The following is a 24777-nucleotide window of genomic DNA, read 5'->3' on the forward strand; positions in this document are numbered from 1 at the left end:
CTCTCTCTCTCTCTCTCTCTCTCTCTCTCTCTCTCTCTCTCTCTCTCGTGTGTGTGTGTGTGTGTGTGTGTGTGTATCTGTCTGTCTCTGTCTGTGTGTGTCTGGTGTCAGCATCCATCAATTGAAAACTCATGCTTACATTTCTGAATTTTATTCTCTAAATAGTATTAATTACCCATTCTTCTGTGATATGCTTTTTTAAACCACTACTTTAGACTTACATCGTATTTTGTTTGTTTCATTTAATTTTTATTCCTTTCATTGTGTTGAAACTATCTAAGTAGGAAGATCATTTCTTACTCATCTTTGCCTCATGAACTCGTGCAATTATTGACATGCACTAGCCCCAGATAACTTCTGAATGAGTCAGTGAATGGATGAACAGAATTGGAAAATTGGTTGTGTTTAAAATGCATGTGCTGTGACCTTGTGGCTCTTTAGGTTTTGTGTATTAAGTACTAACTCCCTACAAGGGCCATGCAGAAGACACAGACTTTATTACCAAGAGTTGAGAGCCCAGAAAAAGACCCCTTCATGTCCAACCCCTCTGTCATGTCCTCTAGAAGGAGTGTTACCTCAATCCTGTTGAATTCATCAAAACAAGCCCATGCTCCAGCTTGGGCCAGCCCCTTGAAGAACTTCCCCATGGCTTTGTAATCCAAACCGTCAGAACAATTAAAGACCACACACTAGAAAGAGGGAGGATTCAGGATTAGATTCCTCGTAGCTGAGTAATCAGAACCAGAAGCCAGGATCAAGGCTTCTCTTCATTCTACCAAATGAACTAGGGTCTCACTTTGCCTGTTAAGCTAAATCACCTTGAATTTCATACTCTTGGGATCCAGAGAGTGGAGTGGTAGGAATAAAAGGTAGAGACAAGTGGCACTTTCATACCTGCTTGGCCAAAGCTTTAGCCAGATCTTTGGTGGTCTCTGTCTTGCCTGTCCCAGCTGGACCCTCTGGAGCGCCTCCAAGATTCAGCTTCAAAGCTCCCATTAGGGTCCTGAAAGGAAAAAAAAATCCAGCAACTTAGTTATGTAAGTCCTGAGACACAAGAAACTGGGTTTTGTTTATTTTGAATTCTGCAAATAGTTAGATGTCCCCTTCAATTGTATGATAAATACACAATCTTTGTAAAAAATTGGTTTGTTTCAGCATTGTGATCTCCGAGCCCCACACAGTACTTTGTGAATGGCAGGGGACACCTACACATAGTTGCCTGAAAGAATGATTGAATGAATAATGGAATACTCAGATCTAAATGAACTAAATAGAAATGAAAAAACACTCCAACCCTACATTCCGAAGCTCATCAACACGGATGGAATAGAGACAACGGATGGTATGCATCTCACTGGCTTATGACCTGAGCTTAGGAACCACATTTTAATTCAGCTCATATTCTCAGTGGAATGAATACAGTGCCTGGCAGGTGCAAGACAGATGTTAGAAATGAATGATGTGGAAACTGATCCCAAAGTCCTTGGTATAAGTCTCTATAACTTCAGTAGCACAGTAACTTGCTATTTTCTGAACTTGTTTCCACAGCCCTAATTAGATTTGGGGTGGGCTGATGTCATGCATGGTACAAAGGGACCATCAACACATGACTATTCTTCATGACTGAGCTAATAATAGTGTATGGTGGTCAGGATGTTTGATGAATGAGTAGATTATAGCTGTTCCCAGCACAGGGGAGGGGGATGAATGGTTATGTCAGATGATGGACTTTGTTCCACTGTCATAATCACTCTACCATGTGTATCATTTATAATACACTGAAGAGCTGAAGGCTGTGCGATAGAATGTATCTCCAAAAAGGAAATTACTGGACGATCAGCAGAATGAATGAGTGGTGAATTAAATAACAAATCACAGAAAACAGAGGATTGATAATAAATGGATAAATGAATGGACAGTACTCAGTTCTCAAAATAGGTGCAAGTGTCAGAAGAGGCGGGGCAGGGTAAATGCCTTTAGTCATCAAGGAAACTCACATGGAAACTACACTGGATTCACTCAAATCAGAATAGCTGTCATCAAGAAACAAAACCAGCAAATGCTGGCAGAGACTAACACGGAAGGATAGGGGAATTTAGCATTCATACAGTATTGGTAGGAAATGTTAAATCAGTACAGCCACTCTGGAAATCAGTATAGATGTTCCTCAAAAAACTGAAAGTGCTGCTGTATGATAGAGCTACAGAACTGCTGGGCATACACTTAAGAAACTGAAGCCAGTGTGCTTCAGAGATATTTGCATATCCATGTTTATCACGATACTATTTATAGAACAAAGTTAGAAATCAGCCTTGGTGTCCATCAATAGATGAGTAGATGAGGAGTATGTAGTATATATAACAAGACAGAGTTTTATTTAGCTATAAGAATGAAGTTTTGATATTGATAGAAAAATGAAAGTAACTGGAAACTATCATGTTATGCAATATAAACAAGATTCAGAAAAAACAAATACCATGTTTTTTCAAGTATGAGAAACTTAGACATTTAAGTAGAAAAAGACTACTTAGGAAGAGGAGAAGGATCAGAGGAGGTTGTTGGAGAGACAAGGTGTTCATAAATATAACAAAACCTATTGTATTTTATAATTAGTATATGATAATAAAAAGAAAACACATGATTGAAAATTTTTAAAGAATCTTAAAGAATAATACTTTGAAGTAAGTCTGTAATTTGTACCATAAGGGAAAATACAAAAGCTAAGAAAATCCAAACATTAACAACATTGGAAAATTAACATAACACAGGGGACCTAATAGTAGGAACTGATAGGAAAGTGGCCAAGCACTGGCTGAGAGAATCCACTTTTTTATATTGGACTGGATGCAGAGCCCAGAGATACCCTGGTTTTATTTTCTTGCAGTGCTGGGAATGGAATCCAGGGCCTAGTCTGCTTGCTAGTCAAACCTCTCTCCCTCATAGCCACATCCCCAGCCTTGCTTGTCTGTGTCTTGACCTTTGTGGTCTTTTCTATGGCCATGGACTCTCCAGGCACCACCTTGAGTTTTGTTATTGCTGACCTTTCTGCTTAAGCACCATGTGACTATCTCACTCACACACCAGTGTTCTGCTAACTGGTTCCAATACATAAATCCATACTGGGATTCCCACTGGGTTGCCATTTCCAGCCAATTCCATATCTGTTTGTAGTTGGTGCTAACAACAAAGGGAAAACTTCTGAAATGTAAGTTTGAAACCCAAGAGAGTAAGGAACCAAAGATACCACAACCTTCCTGAATTCTCTCCTTGTCCTTTTGGCTTGAGTCTCCAGAGTTTACCTGTAGCAGCGGTCTGTGAGAGGAGTGATCACCAGCCGGGGGGAATTTCCCAGGTACTCATAGCCATACAAGGCTTCTGTGGTTATCATTTGCACATGAACGTTGTTGTCTGTCCAATAGTATCGCAGCTGTGAAATCCACTGGAAGTCATTTAGACTGTTGATATGATCTTTCTCCAGCTTGGCCACCACATCACGAGCTAATGGGATACCATGCAAACACATGCACACACACATACACGGAGTCATCAGAATTATTCATCCCCATAGACTCCTCAGAAGAAGATGGTGTCAAGGTCCCCAGTCTCCACAGTATTTCAGGTTCCAACATCTTTCTAGCCTACTTCTAGCCTGCAGGTAGTAGGAGCTCTTACAAGTTGGACTTTTTTTTTCCCCCAAGGAAAGCTGAGCGCCTTCTCTCAGGGAGTAGAAGTACTGCATGGCTACAATCTGAAATCAGATTGCCTGGTATAGTGGTTAATACTGACTGTTAAATTGACTGGGTCTAAAATCACCAAGTTTCTGGGCATGCCTAAAAAGGTTATCTAGGTTAGGTTAACTGATGTGGGAAGACCCACTCTAAACATGAGTGGTACCATTCCCTGCAATGGGTCCTGTCCTGGACTGCATTTTTAAAGAAAGGAGAACTCTAGCTCAGCACTAGTGTTTGCTGCTATTTGCTTTTTGTGGCCAGATAGTGTGGCCAGATGCTACACATTCCTGCTGCTGTATCTTCCCCACCATGAAGGTCTGAACCCCCAAACTGCCAGAAAAACATTTCCTCTCTTCAGTTGCTTTGGCCAGGTATTTTGTTGTAGCAGTGAGAAAAATAACTGATATACCTGGGCTCAAATACTGCTTTTTTTTTTTTTTAAAAAAGTTGCTCAATTTATCTGTGTCTTAGTTGGACAATTTGTATGATATAGTATCTTACATCACCTGCAACAGTTATGAGGTCTGTGGTGGTTTGAATATGCTTGTCCCATGGGAAGTGACACTATTAGGGGGTGTGGCATTATTGGAGGAGGTGTGGCCTTGTTAAAGAAAGAGTGTCACCGTGGAGGTAGGGCTTTGAGGTCTCCATGCTCTGTGGAAAGGGACTCTTCTAGCTGGCTGCAGAAGACAGTCTCCTTCTGCCTGCCTTCAGATCAAGATGTAGACCTCTCAGCTCCTCCGGTGTCATGTCTGCCTACACAATGCCATACTTCCCACCCATGAGCCTCTGAAACAGTAAGCCAGCCTTAATTAAATGTTGTCCTTTTTAAGAGTTGGTCTCTTTATAGCAATGAAACCTTAACTAAGACAAGGACTAATTGTAACTGTGTTTAGACAAACAGTGAACATAGAGAAGGTCAGCACCTGAGACAACTGCCAACATATAAAAATATTACATAACTATGACTTCATGTAGCTATTCTGAAACTCATGAGGGTGAGGGTGGGACAGACCCAGAGGCTTTACAATACAGTCACCCCAAATGCTCACATATTTCCAATATGACATTTGGGGCCTCATTCCAGGCTTCTAGGACACCCTAGGTCAATGGTATCTCAACCTGAGATAGCATGGGAAAATATCCCATGCATTCATGATTAGAAGGTGTCTTTTCTTCCAGCCCTAAGAACCAGCTGGGTAATATATTTCTAGGCTTCTCTCTTCCTCTCATAGAATTTAAAGGCTAACTTACTTACAGTGATGATCCCTGAAGTCGAAGAGTGGCTATAGGCTTATAGAAATCACTAACTGGCTTTTATGTGGTGATGGGATGAGAGAGTTGTTGAGATCTCTGAGCTGCATGAGGGGCCAGCTTGGAGTTTGTATACAAATGCATTTATATGTGTGCATGCATGCTTATGTTTGTAAACCTAGCCACTCAAGGAGACACTGGGCTATAATCATGCCTGCCTTCCTTGCCTCTACCAGGTGGGTATTTGGCCATGTGTGAGGAATAGATTCTTCCTCCTCTCTCTGACTTTATAGGCTCTGCCTGAAATCAGACTGAAATGAGCACTAATCCCAAGGGAGTAGGTACTGTGACACATTAGTTAGCTGGTATATGAGCAAGAAAGACTTTGTTCCTAGGCAACCAGCCTGGTCCATCCCTAGTTTCCTTGGTGATGATAGAGTCAGGGTGTGGAGGTGGTTTACTTTACATAAAGACCCCACTTCCTCCTCATCTTCCTCCTCTGTTTTCTTTTTGTTTAAAGAAGAGCAGAAAGGCATAGTCTCTCACCACCTCTCCCTGCACCACTGCCAATTTCCAGGCCCTTGGGTGTGGAAGCAGTCGGAGGAACCTTTGCCATTTTCAAATGCAGTATCTCTTAACAACTGGTTCTTAACCTGGGAAATGTTTGTGAGAATGAAAAGGTATAAACACTTAGCACAAAGCTCAGCCCCTGGTGAATATTCAGCATCAGCAGCTGTATTTAACCAGAAGAAATCATTCCCCAAGCTGGTGTCTCTTAGAGACGAGAGTTCTGCTTAGTGCATGGCTGTGATGGGAGAGCCTTTGGCACTGGGTTCTTCTCAGCATTCTCCTTATCTCAGATGGACTGATGAGCCCCAAGTCATCCTATTTAGGAGAATCAAGAGACATGCCCAGCCAGCCACCATTCCTGGACTGAGCAATGCCAAGAGTCTGCATTCTTACCATGGACATCGATGACAGTGAGGGCCCCAAGAGTGAGCCTTGCCCCACTGCTCAGCTTCCCTCGCACCAGCTCGACAATCTGTGCGATCTGGTCATTGCTCTTTCTCAGAAAGTCCTGGTAAGGGCAGAGGAAGAAAGATTCAGTCAAAGTGGGTTCTCCCCCAGCAATGCCAGTGTCTGTCTTGAGGGCTGACATCATGTGCCCTCCAGTGGTCCAAGCCAGATCTGGATGTCATCCCTCAAACCATCCTTTTCCTCATCCTATATTTTAACCTCAAGATGAATCTCATGCTAACTAAAAGAGGCCACACTACCTCTTCTGTTTTATTTTTATAACATTGTGGGAAATTTAGAGACCAGAATGTACAATTGCAAATGCTTGGAGTAAAGAAAAACTGTGGGGAGCAAAGGTATTTGGAGCAATGAAGAGCTGTTCCTCATCTAGGACACAACTGTGCTTACATGACTGCATGCACTTGTCAAAAACACAGAACTCTGTGTTGAAATGGCCGAGTTTTACTATATATGAATTATACAGTGTCAGATCAAAGGAGACGCAGGGAATAAGACATACTGATCTTTACCTGTGAGTCACAGCACCTGGGTAACTGAGGCAGGAGAGGAATAACCTGGGCTATATAGGAAGACACTACCTCAGTTAACATTAGATGAGGAGGAGGAAGGGGAAAGGAGAAGGAGGAGGAGAAGGAGGGGGGAGGGGGAGGAGGAAGAGGGGAGGGGGAGGGGGGAGGAGGAGGAGCAGGGGGGGAGGAGGAGGAGGAGGAGGAGGAGGAGGAGGAGGAGGAGGAGGAGGAAAACCCAAAATGCAGCTTGTAACCTTAGACAGAGTCCTGGCCTTGGGCAGAGTCCAAGCCTAGGACAAGGCTAGGCATTTAATAGGGCAACTGATTAAACTGGCAATGTTAAAAGGTCTTAGACATTAGTAGATCAATGTCGATCTCTTGATTGGGATCATTATAGTTTGGTTATCCCTGATAGTCATATCTGAGGAAACCTAGATGAAGAGTATATGAGAATTCTTCATATTATTTTGTAACATTATATATAAGCCCGATATTTCAAAATCAAGAGGCTATAAAGTGGAAAAAAAATGGATCTTAAAAAAGAAATAAAAATAAGGGAAACCACCTGAGTTCAGATTTCACCATTTCAATTTTCCAGCACTGTGCTTGTGAGCCTGTGAGTCCCTCCAAGTGTGTGAAATCTGTATCATTACAACTAAGCCAGAAAGCTCTCCTGAGGGTTGAGATAGCGTTTGAGAAGCATGGGCACAATGTCTGATATGAATAAAGCTCCCAGTGAATAGTGATGCTATTGTTAGCTATAACGTGCCTGACATGCAGAAACACATAAGTTCCTAATGCCTTCATTGTCCATGAACTGCTGTCTGATGCTGTGGAGATGCCTCCGCCGTGCTCCAAAACTCCCCTCCCCGCCCCACAGCTGTTCTCCAAGCCAGGCTGCAGGTACACATCAAGAATCTGAGACTCCTTGCAGACTCACCCTTCTTTACAGGTAAGTGACAAAGCATTCTCAGGCTTAGATAGTGCTGATGGTGGTATAGCAACTTATGTTCAGGCCTTTTATCAATATGTCAAGTAATTATGTTCCCGCATGTTAAACTGAACGGTTATATTAATGGATTTTGTGTAAACTATATAGTTTCAATTTGGAACTTGTACATAGCACAAGATAGGATTGTAATCTATAATACTCTGTGAGTTGAGGCAGTGGAAGGATTTGAAAAAGATGACAAAACCAGTCAGTTAATTTTTCATGCAATATTCCTGTAAGTGAGGATGTATACAGATTTCCTGTTCACGTAAACCTGTCAAAACTTGAATTTCTGCTGCTTTTGTGTGGAATGGTATTAGAAATATTAAAGTAATGTTTTAAAAGGTTGCTTCAATGCACCATGCCTTTTCTTTCTCTTTCCAGGGATGGGGATGGAGCTCAGGCTTTATGTATGCCAGGCAAACGTTCTACTACCAAACTACACCACAGTCTGCTGTGTTTTCCATCTTTAGAGTTTTGCACATTCTAATTCCTCTCTCTGGAACAATCTTCCTTGTATTTTCTACTTGGTCAGTTGTTACTCAAAGTTCAGGTCTCTTTTAGACAATGATTTTATGGGAAATGATCCCCAATACTAGCCCTTCTTTGATTCCCTCTCTCCTACACCTCTTGCATCTTGTTCCTTCTTTATCACAGCTCTAAACCAGTGCCCTTTTAACCCCCTTATTCGACTGATCATAAATCCATGGAAACAGTGACAGTATTATTGCCTTATTTATCTCTAGTTACTTTTGCCTAGTAGCAATCTCAGCACAAAGCAAATACCAAACTGATATTTATTAGGCGAATAATTAATGGACAAATGTCTAGAGGGATTGAGGAATAGATAGCTGAAATAATGGACATTATGTGGGTAGATATATGAGTGGATGGATAGATAGATGGATGGATAGATAGATGGGTGGATAGATGGATGGATGGATAAATGGGTGGATGAATAGATAGACGATGGATGGATAGATAAATGGTAGGATGGATGAATAGGTAGATAGATAGATAGATAGATAGATAGATAGATAGATAAATAGATAGATATAGACAGACATAAAAGGGGGAATAGGTAGATGAATGAATGGACAGATAGATAAATGGTAGGATGGATGGATGAATAGGTAGGTAGGTGGATGGATAGATAGATAGATAGATAGACAGACATAAATGGGTGAATAGGTGGATGTATGAATGGATAGATAGATAAATGGATGGATGGGTGGATGGATGGCTGAATGGATGAATAGATGAATAGACAGACATGAGCAAATGAATGGAGAGGCAAAGAGTCATGGATTCATGGATGGATACATATATGGGTAGGTAGATAGATGGTTATTTTGTGACAGCAACTGATTCCTGTAGAAGACTATGTAAGGCGTGTGTGTGTGTGTGTGTGTGTGTGTGTGTGTGTGTGTTGAAAGAAATAAAGGGACATAGACATGCAGTTACAAAAGTCCGACATTTTCTATTTCTGAAGTTTGGAATAATGTCATGAATGAAGCTTGCAACCCATGTATTAGGCACCAGTCACATTGATTTCCATGAATTTTACCTTTGCTAGGTACCAATCTTTTAATTTTGATTATCTATTCAAATCATAGTAAATTAAGATATCTCTTGATCCACATCCAGGATTCCATAGGCAAATATCAGGGGTCTGGTGAGGTAATCATGGGAAATTATCTATGGTTACAAGTGGAGTTGCTATTCATTCACTGAGCACATAGTTATTGAGTACTGACTATGTGCTAGGAATTGCATTAAACCTTGGAGCTATAACTGTGAACAGAACAAACATGATAGATATCCATGATCCCAGGTCACAGCCAAACATCAAAGCACTGGCTGATTCACTAGCACCTGTTTAACCTTCTCACCACACTATGATGCAACGTGACAATTCCTTGCATTTTATAGAGAGGATGACTGGCACTTGGCTCATGGTCACATAATCAACAAGTAAGCTGTAAAGCACTGTCATCAACTGGAAATACAATGTTTGGATCTGAGAATATGCTGTCATGGAATTGTACAGGGTCTCACAGGAAAGCAGGAGGGAGAGCTGGGGTGGACTTGTTTGGGATTGGGGTGGTCACTGAGAAGGAAACAGTAGCATAAAGCAGTAGCAAACAGTGGCCTTCTAGCCCAGGGAGAAGAATTGTTGGAAAGTTTGTTAGGTAGCCCCTGAAAGCAAAAGCTAGTAAGACTTAGAATCATGCAGTTCCAAATTTCTATATGTGAAAAATCATGAGACTAGCACTGTAGGCTCCCAGGAGATTCTCAAGTCCAGAGTTCCCACTTCACGGTCTCCATGGGAACACTGGCATCTGTGGTCCCTATTCTAAATGACCCAAATGGCTACTCTATCCTAGTTCATGTTGACTCCCCTCTGCTAGCTTTAGGATGTGCTCACTTACTGTAAGGGTGTCTTCAACTAGGGCTTCAGACACTTCCTTGGTCCAAAAGATGGAGGAGACACAGATAACTACCTGACCAGGCCACTCCAAGACCCATGCGTTACGAGGCACCTGGGAAAGAGCAATGGGGGGGATGACCACAGAATCAGTTCTTCATGTGTGGTTTAAACTGACTTTCTACAAGTAACACCCTTCTGGCCACACACACACACGCACATGCACACACACCTCATCCAGACAGTAAAACCAGAATCATCATCTGTTCTCCTCAAATTTACTCCGTAGACCTGACTGGCCTTTGTCTCCAGAATACTGGGATTAAAAGTGTGTGCCACCAAGCTGCCAGATTTGGGATTACTGATTTACGTCTTTGCCCTTCAAATTTGTGCAACCCCCCCCAACCCCAAACAGTCCCAACTCTGCATGATTTCATAGTTTTAAGACTGATTCTAATATATATACATATATATGTATATATAATTAAATATTGATATATATGGTCATATACAGACAGTACTCACACCTCCCTTTTTAATGACTGTATAATATTGTGTTGTTGTGTCATGGTTTTCTTAGCCAAGTCTTCTTCCCCTAACTTGTTTCTAAAGCTCAAGATTAGGGTGCAGTCCCAATTTCACAAATACTGGGCATGGTGGAGCAAGCCTGTAATCCCAGTACTTGAGAATTGGAGGTAGGAGCATCCGAAACTTAAGGATGCCCTTGTCTGCATAGTGAGTTTGAGGCCAGCCTGGGCTCCATGAGATCTTGTGGATCAAGTCTGCTTGAGATATACTCTTATCAGAACAAAATTCAGAACACGGCCATGCTTTTTCTCATTTATATATTGTTTACTCTGCTTTTGTGCTGCAAGGGTAGCATTAGATACTAAAGCCAGAGTGTGGCCCACTTGGTCTTTTATAGAAAAATTACAGACTCCTGATTGTTAACGTCACACTGGTAGCTCTTGCTCTGTAATTCAGAATTTGTCATAGAAAATGGAATTTATGTATAATTTGAAACCTACCATGGGGGACAACAGGATTGGTCTGAGAACCTTTGGGTAAAGCATTAACTGAACATGACTGCTTGACAGAAAAGGTCTTACAATGGGGTAGGGCCTAGAAATAAGACACACAAAGAGGGAGAAAACTCAGACACTGCCAAGATGAGCCTGGCTAGGAGCTCTCTGCTGAAGATTTGTCACAATAGGTTATTTTTCTCTTAGGCTTTGTATCATCCTTGCTCCCGTAAAGTCTTTGGGCTCTTAGAATGCCAGTCACTGGTGATCCAAGTGAATCTGTACCTGGAAGTGCTGCTAAATGGATCTTGAGCCATCAGTCCCATGTGACAAGATGCAAATCCGACCCCCATTCACTCCTGTAATCAAAAAGTCTCTAGCTAACTTTTCTATCACCTGCGTCTACCAGCAAACTTCATCAGAAAACTGTTCACGGCCCCAAGATTTCCAGATAAAAGGACCCAGAGCCTCGGAGAGGTTGGTTTCAGCAGTAGGCAAAAGGTCCAGCTGAATTAACTCATCCAATGGATTTCCCCAAAGCTTCTTTTATAGTCCCAATGCCCTGGTACAGTATGTTAATTCCTTTTTACCTGGACATAAGCTTCAATCCCATTTTCAATAACTTGCCGCATGCTGGCCAGCATCACCTGCTCCACCTGCTGCAGCCACTTTTCCACCATGCCCTGTGGGGAAGTACAAACAGTGGGAGGCAACAATTGTCAATCAAAGCTAGGCAGAGACTATAAGAGGAACCCATCTATAGGAGGAGCTAAGGTGGGAAGAGTAAGAAGAGGAAGAGGAGGAGTAAGGAGGAGAGGAGGAGAAGGAAGAGGAGGAGCTAGGAGAGAGAAATGAGAGAGGGGAACATGGAGGCAGATGTTCACGTGTCTGTAGCAGTTAAAGGTAGTTGGTATATCTAGGTTGGGTATTGAATTACATCTCTGATTGTATGGGCATCTTGTCACTGATCATTACCAAATATATGCGCTTTTGGATAATTTAAACATTAAAGTCTCATTATCCTACTGGGCCTGCATGGATGGCGGGATGGTCTGAGCAATGCCCAGCCTTGTAGAGACAGCATGGAAGATTGGCAGAGCCATCTCCCACGCTGACATCTCATGGGTGGTAGGGCTGATGTTTCTGGCTGGCCGTTTCTAGCTGTGGCATGCACGTGGCTGAGAAACTTGGTGCCTGAGCTAGGCAGAGCTGCTGCAGCTTGGATAGTTGGTTTGACCAGCGGCCATTTTAAAATAATTACTTCAACACAAATCTTTCTCTGGAAAAGACTGGTGCAGGATAAGGAGATTGCTTCCTCTTCAAGCCAGTGTTCTCTCACCAATTGCTTAATGCTTGCTTACATTTGTCTAGGAAGTATGAGTCTCCTCTAGAAATATTGAACTCACATTTCCTTCATGGCATTTCCTCAAGCCAACAGCTTCTCAGGAGGCAAACAAATTCCCTATTCCAATTAATAAAATAAGCTTCTCCTTTTAACTGATATTATATTTTAAAAATCATGTGTTTGCATATGTATCTGTGCATAGGTATGTACATGTGAGTGCAGGTGCTTGTGGAGAGTTGATCAACAGGGGTTCTAGGAACTGAACTTGGGTCATCTGCAAGAGCAGCGCACCTTCTTAGGTGCTACTCTGTTCCATGGAACTGGAAGTCACTGAAATTTTACTCATTTTTCAAAGGATTTATGGCTCGGAGTCATGGTACCCACCATAATCTCATCACTCAGGAAGCTGAAGCAAGAAGATATCAAATTCCATGCCAGCTTGGGCTATATAAATGAGATCACTACTACCCCACTCCCACCCTCAAAGCATGTACATATGAAAAGCTAGGTTAGGTGACAAGATATTTCTCATTGATTCTGTTGTCTGACTGGGTCATTGTTTATCTGGGTTTTGAAAGTGTCACCAGGTCACCTGCAATATGATTCCTGCTACTGAATCAACTTTGTGCCAGCTCTTCCTACAAGTTTTAGTTGTCCCATGCCCTCCAGTATAACTTCCATCTTAGAAATGGGTAACTGAGGCCCAGAAAAATGGAGTAACTTTTCAAAATGACTTAGGTATTAAGTTACAAAACTCAAATGTTCCACACCCCAAACTAGAGCCCAAAAGCTTAAACCAGGGAACTACTCCCTCCAGTTTGCTCTGCTGTGGAGAAACCACACAGTGGGATTACCTTGGCTTTCACTGGGTAGATTGTCTGTATGAATGGAACAGTTTCTTTTTCTGAGCTGATCATGCCATTGATTTCCAGATTGTCTGTAAACTCCAGCTTGGCAATTCCTTCGAAGCACTTCTTCAAGTGTGGCTGTACTCGGAGTGGGTCCTTTGTCTCTGACAAGATCTCCAGAAGCTCATCATTTGACAGGAAGAAGAACCTATTTCAAAGTAAAGAGAATATGGTCACAGGGCATTCTTCCACTAAGGGGATGCTCCTGGCTGGTGGATCCCACCATGTGATTACTGCCTGCATCTCAAAGTCTTCCTAGGCTTGGTTCCATCCTTTCCTCCATCGTCCTGGTACACAAAAGGTGAAGATCATCTTGACTCAGAGAGGGAGAGGAAGGTTGGGAGTGAGTATGTATGAGCTCAGTGCTGTGGGGACTGGAATGATTGCTTGGTTCTCAGCAATGATCATATACTTCAGGATTGCCCGATGAGCTCCTACTAACTTCAATGCCAAGGGTTCAACACCCAGAATGCCCCATGTATCTGGTATCTGGCAAGGTCTGGGGAAATCTGTAATGTCTTAAATCCCAGCTGACTCTAACATGTAGTCAGTGTCAAGAACCTGTGGATGAGAGGAGAGAAATTGTTCTTCTTTCTCTCTAGATATACCAGAAAATAAAAGTAGAGATAAAAACTTGTGTGAAGTAGATTATATACTTGCATGAAAATGCCCTTATATAATCCAGTACCATGGAGAAAAATAGAGTGTTTATAATAAACCTGTGTGCAGACAGAGACCTCTTCTGTCTTTTAAGTGGAGGTGGTAGCCACTTCCCTGCTTGCTCAGGCTCTAAAGACACAGAATCAAACTTTCAGAAAATGTTCAAGGCATGAACCTCTTTTTTATGAACCCAAAACTGAAAATTCTATAAAGAAGGGACCCATGGGATTATGGTCTTAATACATGGATTACAAATTGTTTACAGTGTTTGGTGAAGACCATAGAGCCAACCTCACGCTAAGGGGAACATTTGACTTTGACATCTCTTGATACTAGGCTGTGTCTTGCTTTGGCTGGCAGAATCTAGTGAATGTCAGTTATGCAAGTTCCAAGCCTTAGGCAACAAGGAAACTTGTCATTGACATTCTTTCTGCTCTTTAGAACCCTGGGACCACATGAATAAGCTTAACTAACCTTCCCAGGGCCCTACCAACAGGAATCCAACCACCCAGGAAGTGATTAGGATCAACGGCCAGTTGACTGTCGTTACATTGAGTGAGCTTCAGACAGTAGTGCCATTTAGTTAAGTACAGCCCAATGTGCCATATACCATACAATTGCGAGCTAAATAGATTGCTGTTGAATGCTTCTAAGTTTTAGAGAGTTTGTTACATAGCAAAACAAACTGATTCACTATTGGCAGTATTGAGAAAATAGGGAGAGTTTTTGGCTGACTAATTAGTACTTAACAAGATGTTAGTTCCTACCTTTCCTAAGTAATATTTATATGGGTGGTTTCTATTAGTTTATGTTACTCTAAGGCCTAAAGATAGAGTAATAATGTAAAATCATTTAGCATTCTGTATTTTTAAGGTAAAATCAATTTATGTGACTGTCACCAATGGTTCAAAATATTCAGTAGGAGTGCTTGATTTTATTTTACAAAAATGCATAAGCCCTTGAGATATTTGTGTGTTCATGTGTATTTAACTTATGTAGAAAAGTAGCTCAAAGAGATGAAATGATTGAGAATTACATACAGACTCCTTAGGTTTGAATTGCAGTTTGGCCATCGATCATTTTTGTATCTCTCTGGGGGAGATCATTGTTTTCTCACTTGTAAAATCAGTGGTAATGATCTCAATGTTACAGGACTATTCTAAGGATTACCTGAGTAGAAAGCACTCATTGTGGTGTCCTGGCACAAGGTGCAAATGCTATATTAGTATTGACTATCAGTGTTCTTACTAGGAATGGCAGCAAAAAACTAGAATTAAAGGCCAGGGGGCTGAAGAGGCGGAACTCAGTGGTTAAGCTGTACTCTCGTAGAGGACCTGGCTGCTCCCAATGACCTGTAGCTCCACTTCTAAGGGATCTAGTGCCCTCTTCTGGCCAGTGTGGGAACCTGCACTCATGTGCATGCTTCCGCATAGGACACATATACATACATAAATAAAGTAACATCTTAAAAAAATATTGATGAAAGCCCAAACCTCAGACTTCAAGAGTTTAATTTTGTCTCAGTATTGTGCTTCTCAGTTACAGTTCCTTTGTTCAGGTTGTCTAAAGGAGGAGCCATTGCCACAAGTGGTTATTTATGTTTAAAAATTAGTATTAAATAAATTAAAACTTTGGTTTCTGAGTTCAGTGGTGGTCTAGAGAGATGGCTCAGCAGTTAATGGCACTGGCTGTTCTCCCAAAGAACCTGTATTCAATTTCCAGCACCCACATGGAAGCTCACAACTGTACCAGGTGATCTGACACCCTCTTCTGGTTTCCTTGGGCACCAGGCATGTAAGTGGTACACAGACATAGATACATGCAGGAAAAACACCCATGCACATAAAAACAAAAACAAAAATAAAAACAACATCCAATGGCTATATGTGGCTAATGGTACCTTATAAGACAGAACAAATACAGAATATTTGAGTCATTGAGAAAAAAAAATCTATCAGAGAACACTGTGTTGAACAAATACCAAAGGAATTGCTCCCAGAAAACAAACAAAACCATCACCACTGTAACTATAATATCCTATACATTTTTTTTTCTTGGTGGAAAGTAGAGAACTAACTTTGGCTCCATATAGAGCCACATTATAATCTTTTGTTGTTGTCTTTTGAGACAAAGTCTCATGTAGCCCTAGTTGACCTCCAGATTTGTAGCTGAGAATGACCTTGAATTCTTGGCTGTCCTGTCTCCATCTCCCAAGTACAAGATTTTAGGCATGAAACCCTATAACCCAGTTGAGTTGAAAGGCACAGATGACAAGCCACAGTGAAATTGACATGGATAGATGTTTAGGAGTGATGCCTCGGCAGTAGCACTCTAAATCCACATTGACTGTTACGTAGAATATTAACATTTCAGGGAAAATACAGTCATATATTTATAAAATTACTGTACCAGGAGCTATAAATGTTAATGTTCAAAAAATTAGCTGACATTCCTCAAACACTTGTTTTACATGGAGTTCACTGATCTGCACAGAAAACCTAAGAACTAGTTGCTATTGGCATTTTTATATCTCAACTTCATACTGGAGAACCTGAGGTTGCTAAAGGTCTTCAAATGAATAAGTAGAAAAGCTTGGATCCCAAGGGAGATCTTTTTTTTGTTCTAGATACCAGGTCTTAATCGTGATTTCTATGCCTCATTAATCAATAGAAATTGGCTAAGTGACGATGTAACCCATGCCGAGTCTGTTTAGCTTTACTGTAGACAATGGCTGTGGAGGCATGTTAATTCCTAGATGCCATCTCTGGGGAATAGGAAAGCCGGAGTGGGTTAGAATCCAGATCTAACATATGGCCTCAGAGGGTAGGTCCAAATGAAAGAGCAATCCTAGATACCTGGGGAAAAAGAGCCTCTTCTTCTCCAGATAGTCATTCAGCCCCCGCTGGATGTCTTCCAACAGAACATTGGCTTCCTGAAGCTTCTCAGTCATTCTTGGCTGGTCAGCTGCCACCATAACCCTTCTATCATTTACCTAGATAACACACACACACACACACACACACACACACACGAAAATCATTGTGTGTACTCAAAGTTTTTAGAGATTAGTCATGGTAATGATTTCATGACCAACCCACCAACTTGTGATACTTCCCACCCAGGCACCCACTACCTAATCTTCTCCTAATCCCCAGGGGTAACTGCTCACTGAGCATGCTTCCATTCCTTCAATCGTGGTTGGCTGGGTAGAGGGTAGGCATCACAAACTAACAGAATCATTTTCATCTGAACATTTTGGGGGTCTAAAACACAGACCATGACATTGTATTCTGGCCTGTGAGGAAACCTTGATCAAGGAGCTTTGGGGCCATGTAAGGATCACCTCCTGCTATGCTACCCTGTAGCAGAGCAGGCCACTCTGCAGGGAAAGCCCCAAGTGGGCATGGAAAGAGGAGTACAGGCAAGAGTATAAAGAGAGTGCTTGTGGATGCTGGAGGGTTTTCTTGGCTCTCTATTGGCCCTTCGGGAGGCCTGGATGCTCTTCTGTCTTTACACTCTATGGGTCACCAACAGTAGCACTCAGCCTACACTTAATGGGTTTCTATAACATGTAACCAAAGAAAGTAAACTAACATAAAATTTGCTCCACTGCCTGAGCCATATAACTCCTTCCTCAGCCCTTGCCTCTATAATCCAGACCACAGGTACTACACTTGATCTTAGCCAAAAGGCTGAGAAGCGATAATCCAGACCACAGGTAAGCCAAGCAGATACACTCCTTTGAGATAAATTCTCTGATCATGTACCACAATTAAAGGGAAAAGATATATCCTCTCAGGGGAGAGACAGATTACAGATGGTAAAGTGTATCCTTCAACATTTGATTCTAACACCACCTGCTCTGGAAGTCTCCTCGACACCCCAAGGCAACTGCATTGATCCTTATAGTCTACACAGTTAACATTCACCACACCTTGTGTTTATTCTAGCCTGTGCTCCTCAGAACAGTAAGTTGTAAGAAAGAAAATCATGTTCGTCTCAGGTATTTTCTGATTTCTGAGATCACATCTGAGTCATCATAGGTACCAAAAATTCATTAAATAACAGAGTATCAACATATATCACCATTTGAAACAGGTGATTCACAACCTATAAAAATGTTATTGCATTGTTCTATAACAAAGTCTCATTAGGTGTGATAAACAAATAATATAAACTGCTAAGAGCTTTTTCCAAGGAGGTAAGATTTCAAAAATCTCCTCTCCATATCCCCATATTTCCATATTTGAAGCTTTAATAAATTATAACAGTGATATAAAATGTAAAATAAAAAATACAATTTACTTGATCATTTCAAGGGATGTCGACACAATGCATCTGCTAGTGTGTGCTAATAGCCAACTGGTGAGATGCAAGAGATAAAACTTACCGCCTGAGCCATGAGTGATTTCCAGTAACCATCCACAATGCCAAATTTCTTGCCCTCTTCAGGCATCTGGGCTATGATGTCCTCTGAGCTGAAGATCGGTTCCAGGTACAGCCAAGTGACTTGGCATTTTAACCAGGCATCCAAATTTTCTTGTACCCGAACTAGCTTTTCTTCCCATTTCTGTGAATTTAGCATCCAACATCTGAATCAGTAACCTGCCACTCTGCAGCATTCCCCAGCGAATGAGCTTGCAGGTGGATGGGTGCATTCATACAATCATTCACTCGTTTAAGAAATACTGAAGTGTATCTCATGTGGTTCCTGTTCCAGGAAATGTGGACATAATGAAACAGAGTCTTTTACCTTGTGGGTTCACATTTTAGTTAGATTTGTTTGTTTGTTTGTTTGTTTGTTTGTTTGTTTGGATACACGATGGTCAGGTGAAGCACCTTATGAGATACTAACAAATTTATGTGGGTTGGAGAGATAGCAATATGAATAAAGTTCTTACATCTGTGACAGAACCCAGGTTAAAACAAAACAAAAACAAAAAACTGTGTGTGGTGGCATATGCTTGAAATCTCAGTGCTGGAGAGGTGGAGACAGGCAAATGATATCTGGGGTTCACTGGCCATTTAGTCCAACCTACTTGGCAAGCTCCAGAACAATGAGAGCTCTTGTCTCAAAAACAAAAGCAACAGTAAGATGATTGGTGCCCAAAACTGTCCTGTAGTTAGTCTCACCTCTCTCTCTCTCTCTCTCTTTCTCTCTCTCTCTCTCTCTCTCTCTCTCTCTCTCCTTCCCTCTCTCTCTCTCTCCCTCCCTCCCTCCCCCCTTTCTCTCCCTCCCTCTTTTTCTCTCTCTCTTTTTCTCTCTCTCACACACACTAAAATGAAGAGATTAACAAACCCCATGTTTACTGTAAACACAATAGTTCAAATAGCCTCCTAAGTCCACGCAACTAACAGTGCAGGCAGAACCAGAATAGGAACCCAGAGGTCTGGACCCAGGAGGCCTATGCCAGTTTCTCATTTTCTTTTGTGCTCCACCCCTAAGATGTACTCCGTACTCTGATCTATTTCACGTCTACAGACAAAGAGAAATGGAGGGTAAACTCCAACAGTCATGTGGCTCATATTATAGATCACTGTATGGTCTAAAATACTTGGAAAGTATCTTTTAGTCTGGCACATTCAAGCCTTGTCTACTCTCAGAAAACTGCTCTGTGGCTTGACAGGTCAGGAGCTTGCTTATGCCATTATTGCTCTCAGCCTGGCATCTGTCCGTCCTCTCAGTTTTCCATTCAGGGAAGGGAAGTTTATGCTTTCATTGAGTTAGACCCACTTCCCTTGAGGAACTGAGACCTAAAAGACACAATGGCTATTTTCTTACCCGGCACTCTGCTTCGATTGGCTTGATGAATACGGAGCCACACATAGTCTGGGTCTTTATCACATGATCGTCAAGTACTAATTGAATGTCATCGACTGCACACAAGATGCTGGTATCCTGCAAGTAAAGATGCCCACTCAAAGTCAAAATCATGAGACTTGATTGCTTTTCCCATCCCATTTTCCATGCTGATTTTAGAAGGTTCCAGAAACCCTCGCAGTACAGAGCCCTCACCCCAGGGAGATGGGCATCTATCTCATGTGAGATTTTCTTAACAGGAAATATTTATTTATTTATTTGGAGACAGGATTTCGATATAGAAGTTCCTACTCCAGTCTCAGAAGCACACGTGTACACCTGCCTCACATTGGTTATTAAAAATACTTATTGACAGTGGGGCAGGAGTAGTGGGGCATGCCTGCTATCCCAGGACTCTGAAGGCTGATGCTGAAGGCATGCTATGAGTCTGACACCAGGCTGGGCTACTTCATAAGATCCTGTCTTAATAAACAAAATTAAATACAAACAAAAGAAACAAAATTTATTGTCTGATTCCTTTACAGAAATCAACCTAACCCAAAGATACAGAGGCTGTACCTAGAATCTGTTAGGGCTGGAGGAGCCTTTGTCCTCTTTCCTGCATTTCTGCCTCTCTGGGCTCTTGCTTTCCTGGTTCTTTCAGGAACCATCAGGTTTAATTCAACGAATAAGGCCTACATTCCTGCACTGCACAGCCAATTCACAGGAGCTCTTGTAATGTTTGTTAAATAAATTTTAAAAATTACTTTTTATTTCAACTCATGAGTTCTTTATAAATGTCTACTAACAGATAGGACACACTTATTAAGTTATTTACATGTAACCTCTTCATAAGCAAAGCGTTGTTTGTTTTGTTGTGTGTAAGAGTCCCATGGTAAAAGTACATAGACCTGGAACCCCAGCTTGGAAATCTTTATCTTATACATTTGGTGAGTTCCATTTTGCTAGCACATAAGGGTGCTGTGTCTCCAAAGCCAGCTCCTATGGATGGCATTTTCCCCTGTTTGTGGCAGATACACTGCTAATTAGTCTGTCGCCTACAGCAAACCTGGTCATTGTTGCTCTGAGTTCACGTCCTTTAAGCCTGCAGACACAGATGTAGATGCAGATAAAGACGATGTAAGTGTAGATATGGACCACATCTGGCTTGGGATATGTTCCGTCTTTTCTCAGTGTGTCCACACTGACAAGCTATTCTCATAGACTGGCATCGTTACTATCATTTTGCTATTGCTCCTTGTTGATAGCTACTTCAGTCATAAACTTAGAAGATGTATGAGGGATAGTGGGCCTGCCCATAGGCCCCTAGCTGAACTCCTCGGCACATCCCAACAATCTCTAAAGCAGTGTCTGATCCAATGAGAACACACAGCTCACAGCTCCAAGTTTATGAAACCCATGAGACCTGGCCTTGTTGGGAGAGACCCAGTAATGAACTCATTCGTCTCCTGTTCTCCTGCCTCAGATTGGCTCATGGATGGTTCTTATCCAAGGGTGAAACCAAGACCATCAAAATCAAAGGGAGAAAGAAGTCACAAGATGATGTGTCGCTCAGAGGGAAGGAGGGGTGTGCTCAGGTTTTGGTTCTATACTGATTATTTGAAAACTGGAGTTCTGGAAATGTGGTTAAATGTAAGCTAGCTTTCCTAACATGAATAGGATCCTGACTTCATTCTCCAGCACTATGGAAAAGAAAACCAGGAGGGCAACTGCTCAGGCACTCAGAGGGTAGAAGAGCAGGGGGAAAATCAATGGATATTTTTAGGCCTCCCAAATGATTCTGCTGCACAGCTAGCATTTGAGACGTTGTGCTAAGGGCCAATGGGCTGCACTGACTATCTACTTGTACCCTCCAAGATTTACAGAGCACCAGTCCCCATATCTACCCTATGCTTTGTCACAAGAGCAAACTAGACTTTGGGGTTATATAATCAAATGTACCTCCATGTTCATCATACAAACTCACATGCTACCTGTATTTATAAACACTGTAAAAATAAGGAAATCCATACCCTTATAGTTCAAACTTGTGTAAGTGTCTGGGCACTTCCTAGACCTGGAGAACCTCAGGCTCCATTCTAGTTTCCATGAATCAGTTTAAAGAGATCCCAAAGGAATTCTTGTATTTAGCATCTAGAAAGTAGCATATGTTCTTCTTAACTTCAGATACGCTTCTGAAGGACTTGAGGTGGGGCATATGTGTGTGCATGTTTGTATGTGTATAGTTACACATGCCCATGTTCTTCTTGAGACAGGTTAATTTAGGAGACTTGCTCCATTTCTTTGCACTAGGTCAAAGGGCATTTTGATTTCAAGATGCTCAGCTTCAACGGAGTGTGAGAGCAAGAAAGATGAGCACAGGATAGGCAGGCAGAGGCAATCCAGATGTGGAGGGTTATTCTCTCATGAGGTCTGTTGCAATGCCGAGTGAATCATGTCTGAATCTACTACATAACAGACAGCTTTTAGGGAGTTCCCTCTGGAGGGACTCACCGTGTCCCTGTACTTCACGAAACTGAAGCACATATTGACCCAGTCTGCCTTCATCTTCTCCAAGTTTTTCTCCAGAGAATACTCCTTGCTGGCAGCTGCCCCAATGGGCTCCAGCCTGAAGAGAGAAGACATCAACAGCAATAGCAACATGAGGTGGCAGGGGAAACACCGTGGAAGGATTTCAGCTTAGTCTTAAGAGAATTCCAAAGCTTTAAGTTCACCAAAATGTTTTCTCTAAGGGTTACCAACTACTTCTAATGTGTTTCTTGCTCTGAGTACCATAGTCTTTGGGGGTTCCTATAAGTTGAGTATGTTTTCCCAAAATTCATGTCTAATCCTCAATCAATCAAAATCATGCTTTGAACTACTGCTTTCTGAGCCTCGATGTCAGTCAGCCTGTGCTAATTTGTTAGAGATATTATTACAAAGCACCACAGGCTGGGTGGCTTAAGCAACAGAAATGTATTTTCATAATTTTTGAGTCTTATAGTCCAAAACCATGGGCTAGTCTCCTCTGAGCCTCTCTTTGGGTATATAGACAGGATCTTTTCCTCATATCTTCACATGGTCTTCTATTTCTATGTGACTGTCATAACCTCTTCTTACCAGAACACGAAGCCACTGCCGGATTAGGCTCATCTCTCATGGCTTCATTTTAATACAATTACCTAATTAAACACTCTCCTTTCAGAAGGTCCTTGTCCCATATCTAGGATGACAAAACTAATGCTACACACAGAGAAGGTGTGGAGAATATTGGGAAATCAGGCCATGAAGGTTTTCCCTCTCCCAGTCTGTTTCCAAGAGCTCAAGATCCCTTTGTTCAAACATATCTCTATATAGCCATTCATTTTCATGTAATCTAAGCATAAAATAAAGCAAAGGATTTTCTTTGGGAATCTGGGTCACTTCAGAAGGTTCCCATGAGATGTAGCTTTGGTTAAATACATTTGTCATGTTTTTCCTTTGTTAACCTATCCTGTTATGTCATGTTGAATATGACCCTTCTGGTAGGTCAGGAAGGGATCACACCTTTTCTGCCTCCACATTAGATACTACTTTGTTATGGGAGGCTGCTTGTTTGTATATAGGAGGCCGTTCAGCACCATCATTGGCTTCTTTTATCTACCAATAGCAAGACGTCCCAACTTCACCCCCAATGCTCATTAGAATGTAATGTGAACTGCATATGTAAATTTAAAGTTTGTTAGCCTTAATAGAAGAATGGAACTTATTCCATTCAAAATATTATCATTTTGGGTAATGAATATTTATAATTGTCAGTTTTCTGGATGTAGTGGTATATACTTTTAATTCTAGCACCTGGAAAGCAGAGGCAGGCAGATTTCTATGAGTTCAAGGTCAGCCTGGCCTATACGACAAGTTCAAGGCCACTCACAGGTACAAACTAAGACTCTCAAAACAAAACAAAACCAGCCAAAATTATCAGCTATTTACATTCTTTTTTTTCTTGATAAGCTTTTAAAAATCCAGCCTGTATTTTTTAAGTTCCAATATATTGAACCCAGACTAGCTTAGTAGTGGCATTTGGCTTGACTCCTGCCTTGAACAGCACTAACCCAAAGGATAGAAAAAACAAAACTAGCTGGGCCCATCCTTATAATCTGAGCAACAGGTAGAGTGTGGCCTGGTAACACAGTTTCCTAAATGGATTCCCCCATGATGAAGAAGCAGCAGCCCTCGATGCCACACCCCGAGGGCCATGAACATCTTCCTAGGTACCATCCAAGTTGTCTAACAGACTTAAGTTGAGGTAACGTAAAGTCTCTCCATCTGTTGCTTTAAAAGGAAATGTGGAAAGCAAATAGAATTCTGAACATTACTGTTTTTAAAAATAGCAATTGAGGGACTGGGAGATGGCTCAGTGGTAAAGTACTTGGCACACAAGCATAAGGATCTGAGTTTGATCCCCAACATCCAGATAAAAAAATATTGTGGTGAGTTGTGGTGGTACACTCTTAAGTTTCCAGCCCTGAGGAGGCAAAGACTGGAAGACCCCTGAGGTTCACTGGCCAGAGAGCCTAGCCTCCTTGGCTCCTAAGGAATGACACCCCAGATTGACATCTGGCCTCCACTTGCACATACGCACACATGCATGTACACCCTCTCACACATTTCTATCCTCACACTCCCAAACACACATACAACCCCCCCTCCCCACAAACACAAACAGAAATAAAAATAGCCATTCAAATAACACAAATTCTCACACTAGAATTCCGAGGTACACAGGGAGGGAGTAAACAAAAGAGACTGTTCATTATAGTGTGCTTCCTGGATTTTAGCAGTGGGAGAGTCATTCCTTGTTTGCTGTTTGTTTCAAGAAAAGGAAACCAAGGCCTATAAAGGCTCAGTGATTTCCGTTCCGAGTACTAAGAGCTGGGCAGAGTCTCAGGATCCCAGTTGATTTTTAGTTTTCCTTTGAAATAAAACCTCTGACTCTTTTTCTAGTTCCCACTACAGCAGAAAAAGAACTAACCACTTGGCCAAGTTAGCCAAAGTGGGATTCATTAATAGTTAATTCACCTTGAATCAGGAAATCACAATGACACCTGA

General features: G+C 41.7%; 1 protein-coding gene and 1 non-coding gene across 2 annotated transcripts in view; both read right to left on the reverse strand.

The window, feature by feature from the left end:
- The window catches only part of Dnah3 (dynein axonemal heavy chain 3), a 162689-nt gene that overhangs the window by 93515 nt on the left and 44397 nt on the right, over positions 1 to 24777 (reverse strand). Inside the window, exons 20-30 of the mRNA XM_028764257.1 lie at positions 22201 to 22315; positions 19669 to 19785; positions 18277 to 18456; positions 16742 to 16878; positions 13173 to 13374; positions 11564 to 11656; positions 9956 to 10066; positions 5949 to 6063; positions 3300 to 3498; positions 895 to 1003; positions 576 to 689 (exon numbers count right to left, since the gene is read on the reverse strand). Of these exons, the coding sequence (XP_028620090.1) occupies positions 576 to 689; positions 895 to 1003; positions 3300 to 3498; positions 5949 to 6063; positions 9956 to 10066; positions 11564 to 11656; positions 13173 to 13374; positions 16742 to 16878; positions 18277 to 18456; positions 19669 to 19785; positions 22201 to 22315 (1492 nt within the window). The remainder of the gene's footprint in view (positions 1 to 575; positions 690 to 894; positions 1004 to 3299; positions 3499 to 5948; positions 6064 to 9955; positions 10067 to 11563; positions 11657 to 13172; positions 13375 to 16741; positions 16879 to 18276; positions 18457 to 19668; positions 19786 to 22200; positions 22316 to 24777) is intronic.
- LOC114618539 lies at positions 17405 to 17590 on the reverse strand. The gene has a single exon (XR_003710968.1). It is a non-coding gene; the product is annotated as a U2 spliceosomal RNA (small nuclear RNA).

Source organism: Grammomys surdaster, unplaced genomic scaffold, assembly GCF_004785775.1.
Source record: "Grammomys surdaster isolate TR1022 unplaced genomic scaffold, NIH_TR_1.0 142, whole genome shotgun sequence".
In the NCBI taxonomy this organism is placed as follows: domain Eukaryota; kingdom Metazoa; phylum Chordata; class Mammalia; order Rodentia; family Muridae; genus Grammomys; species Grammomys surdaster.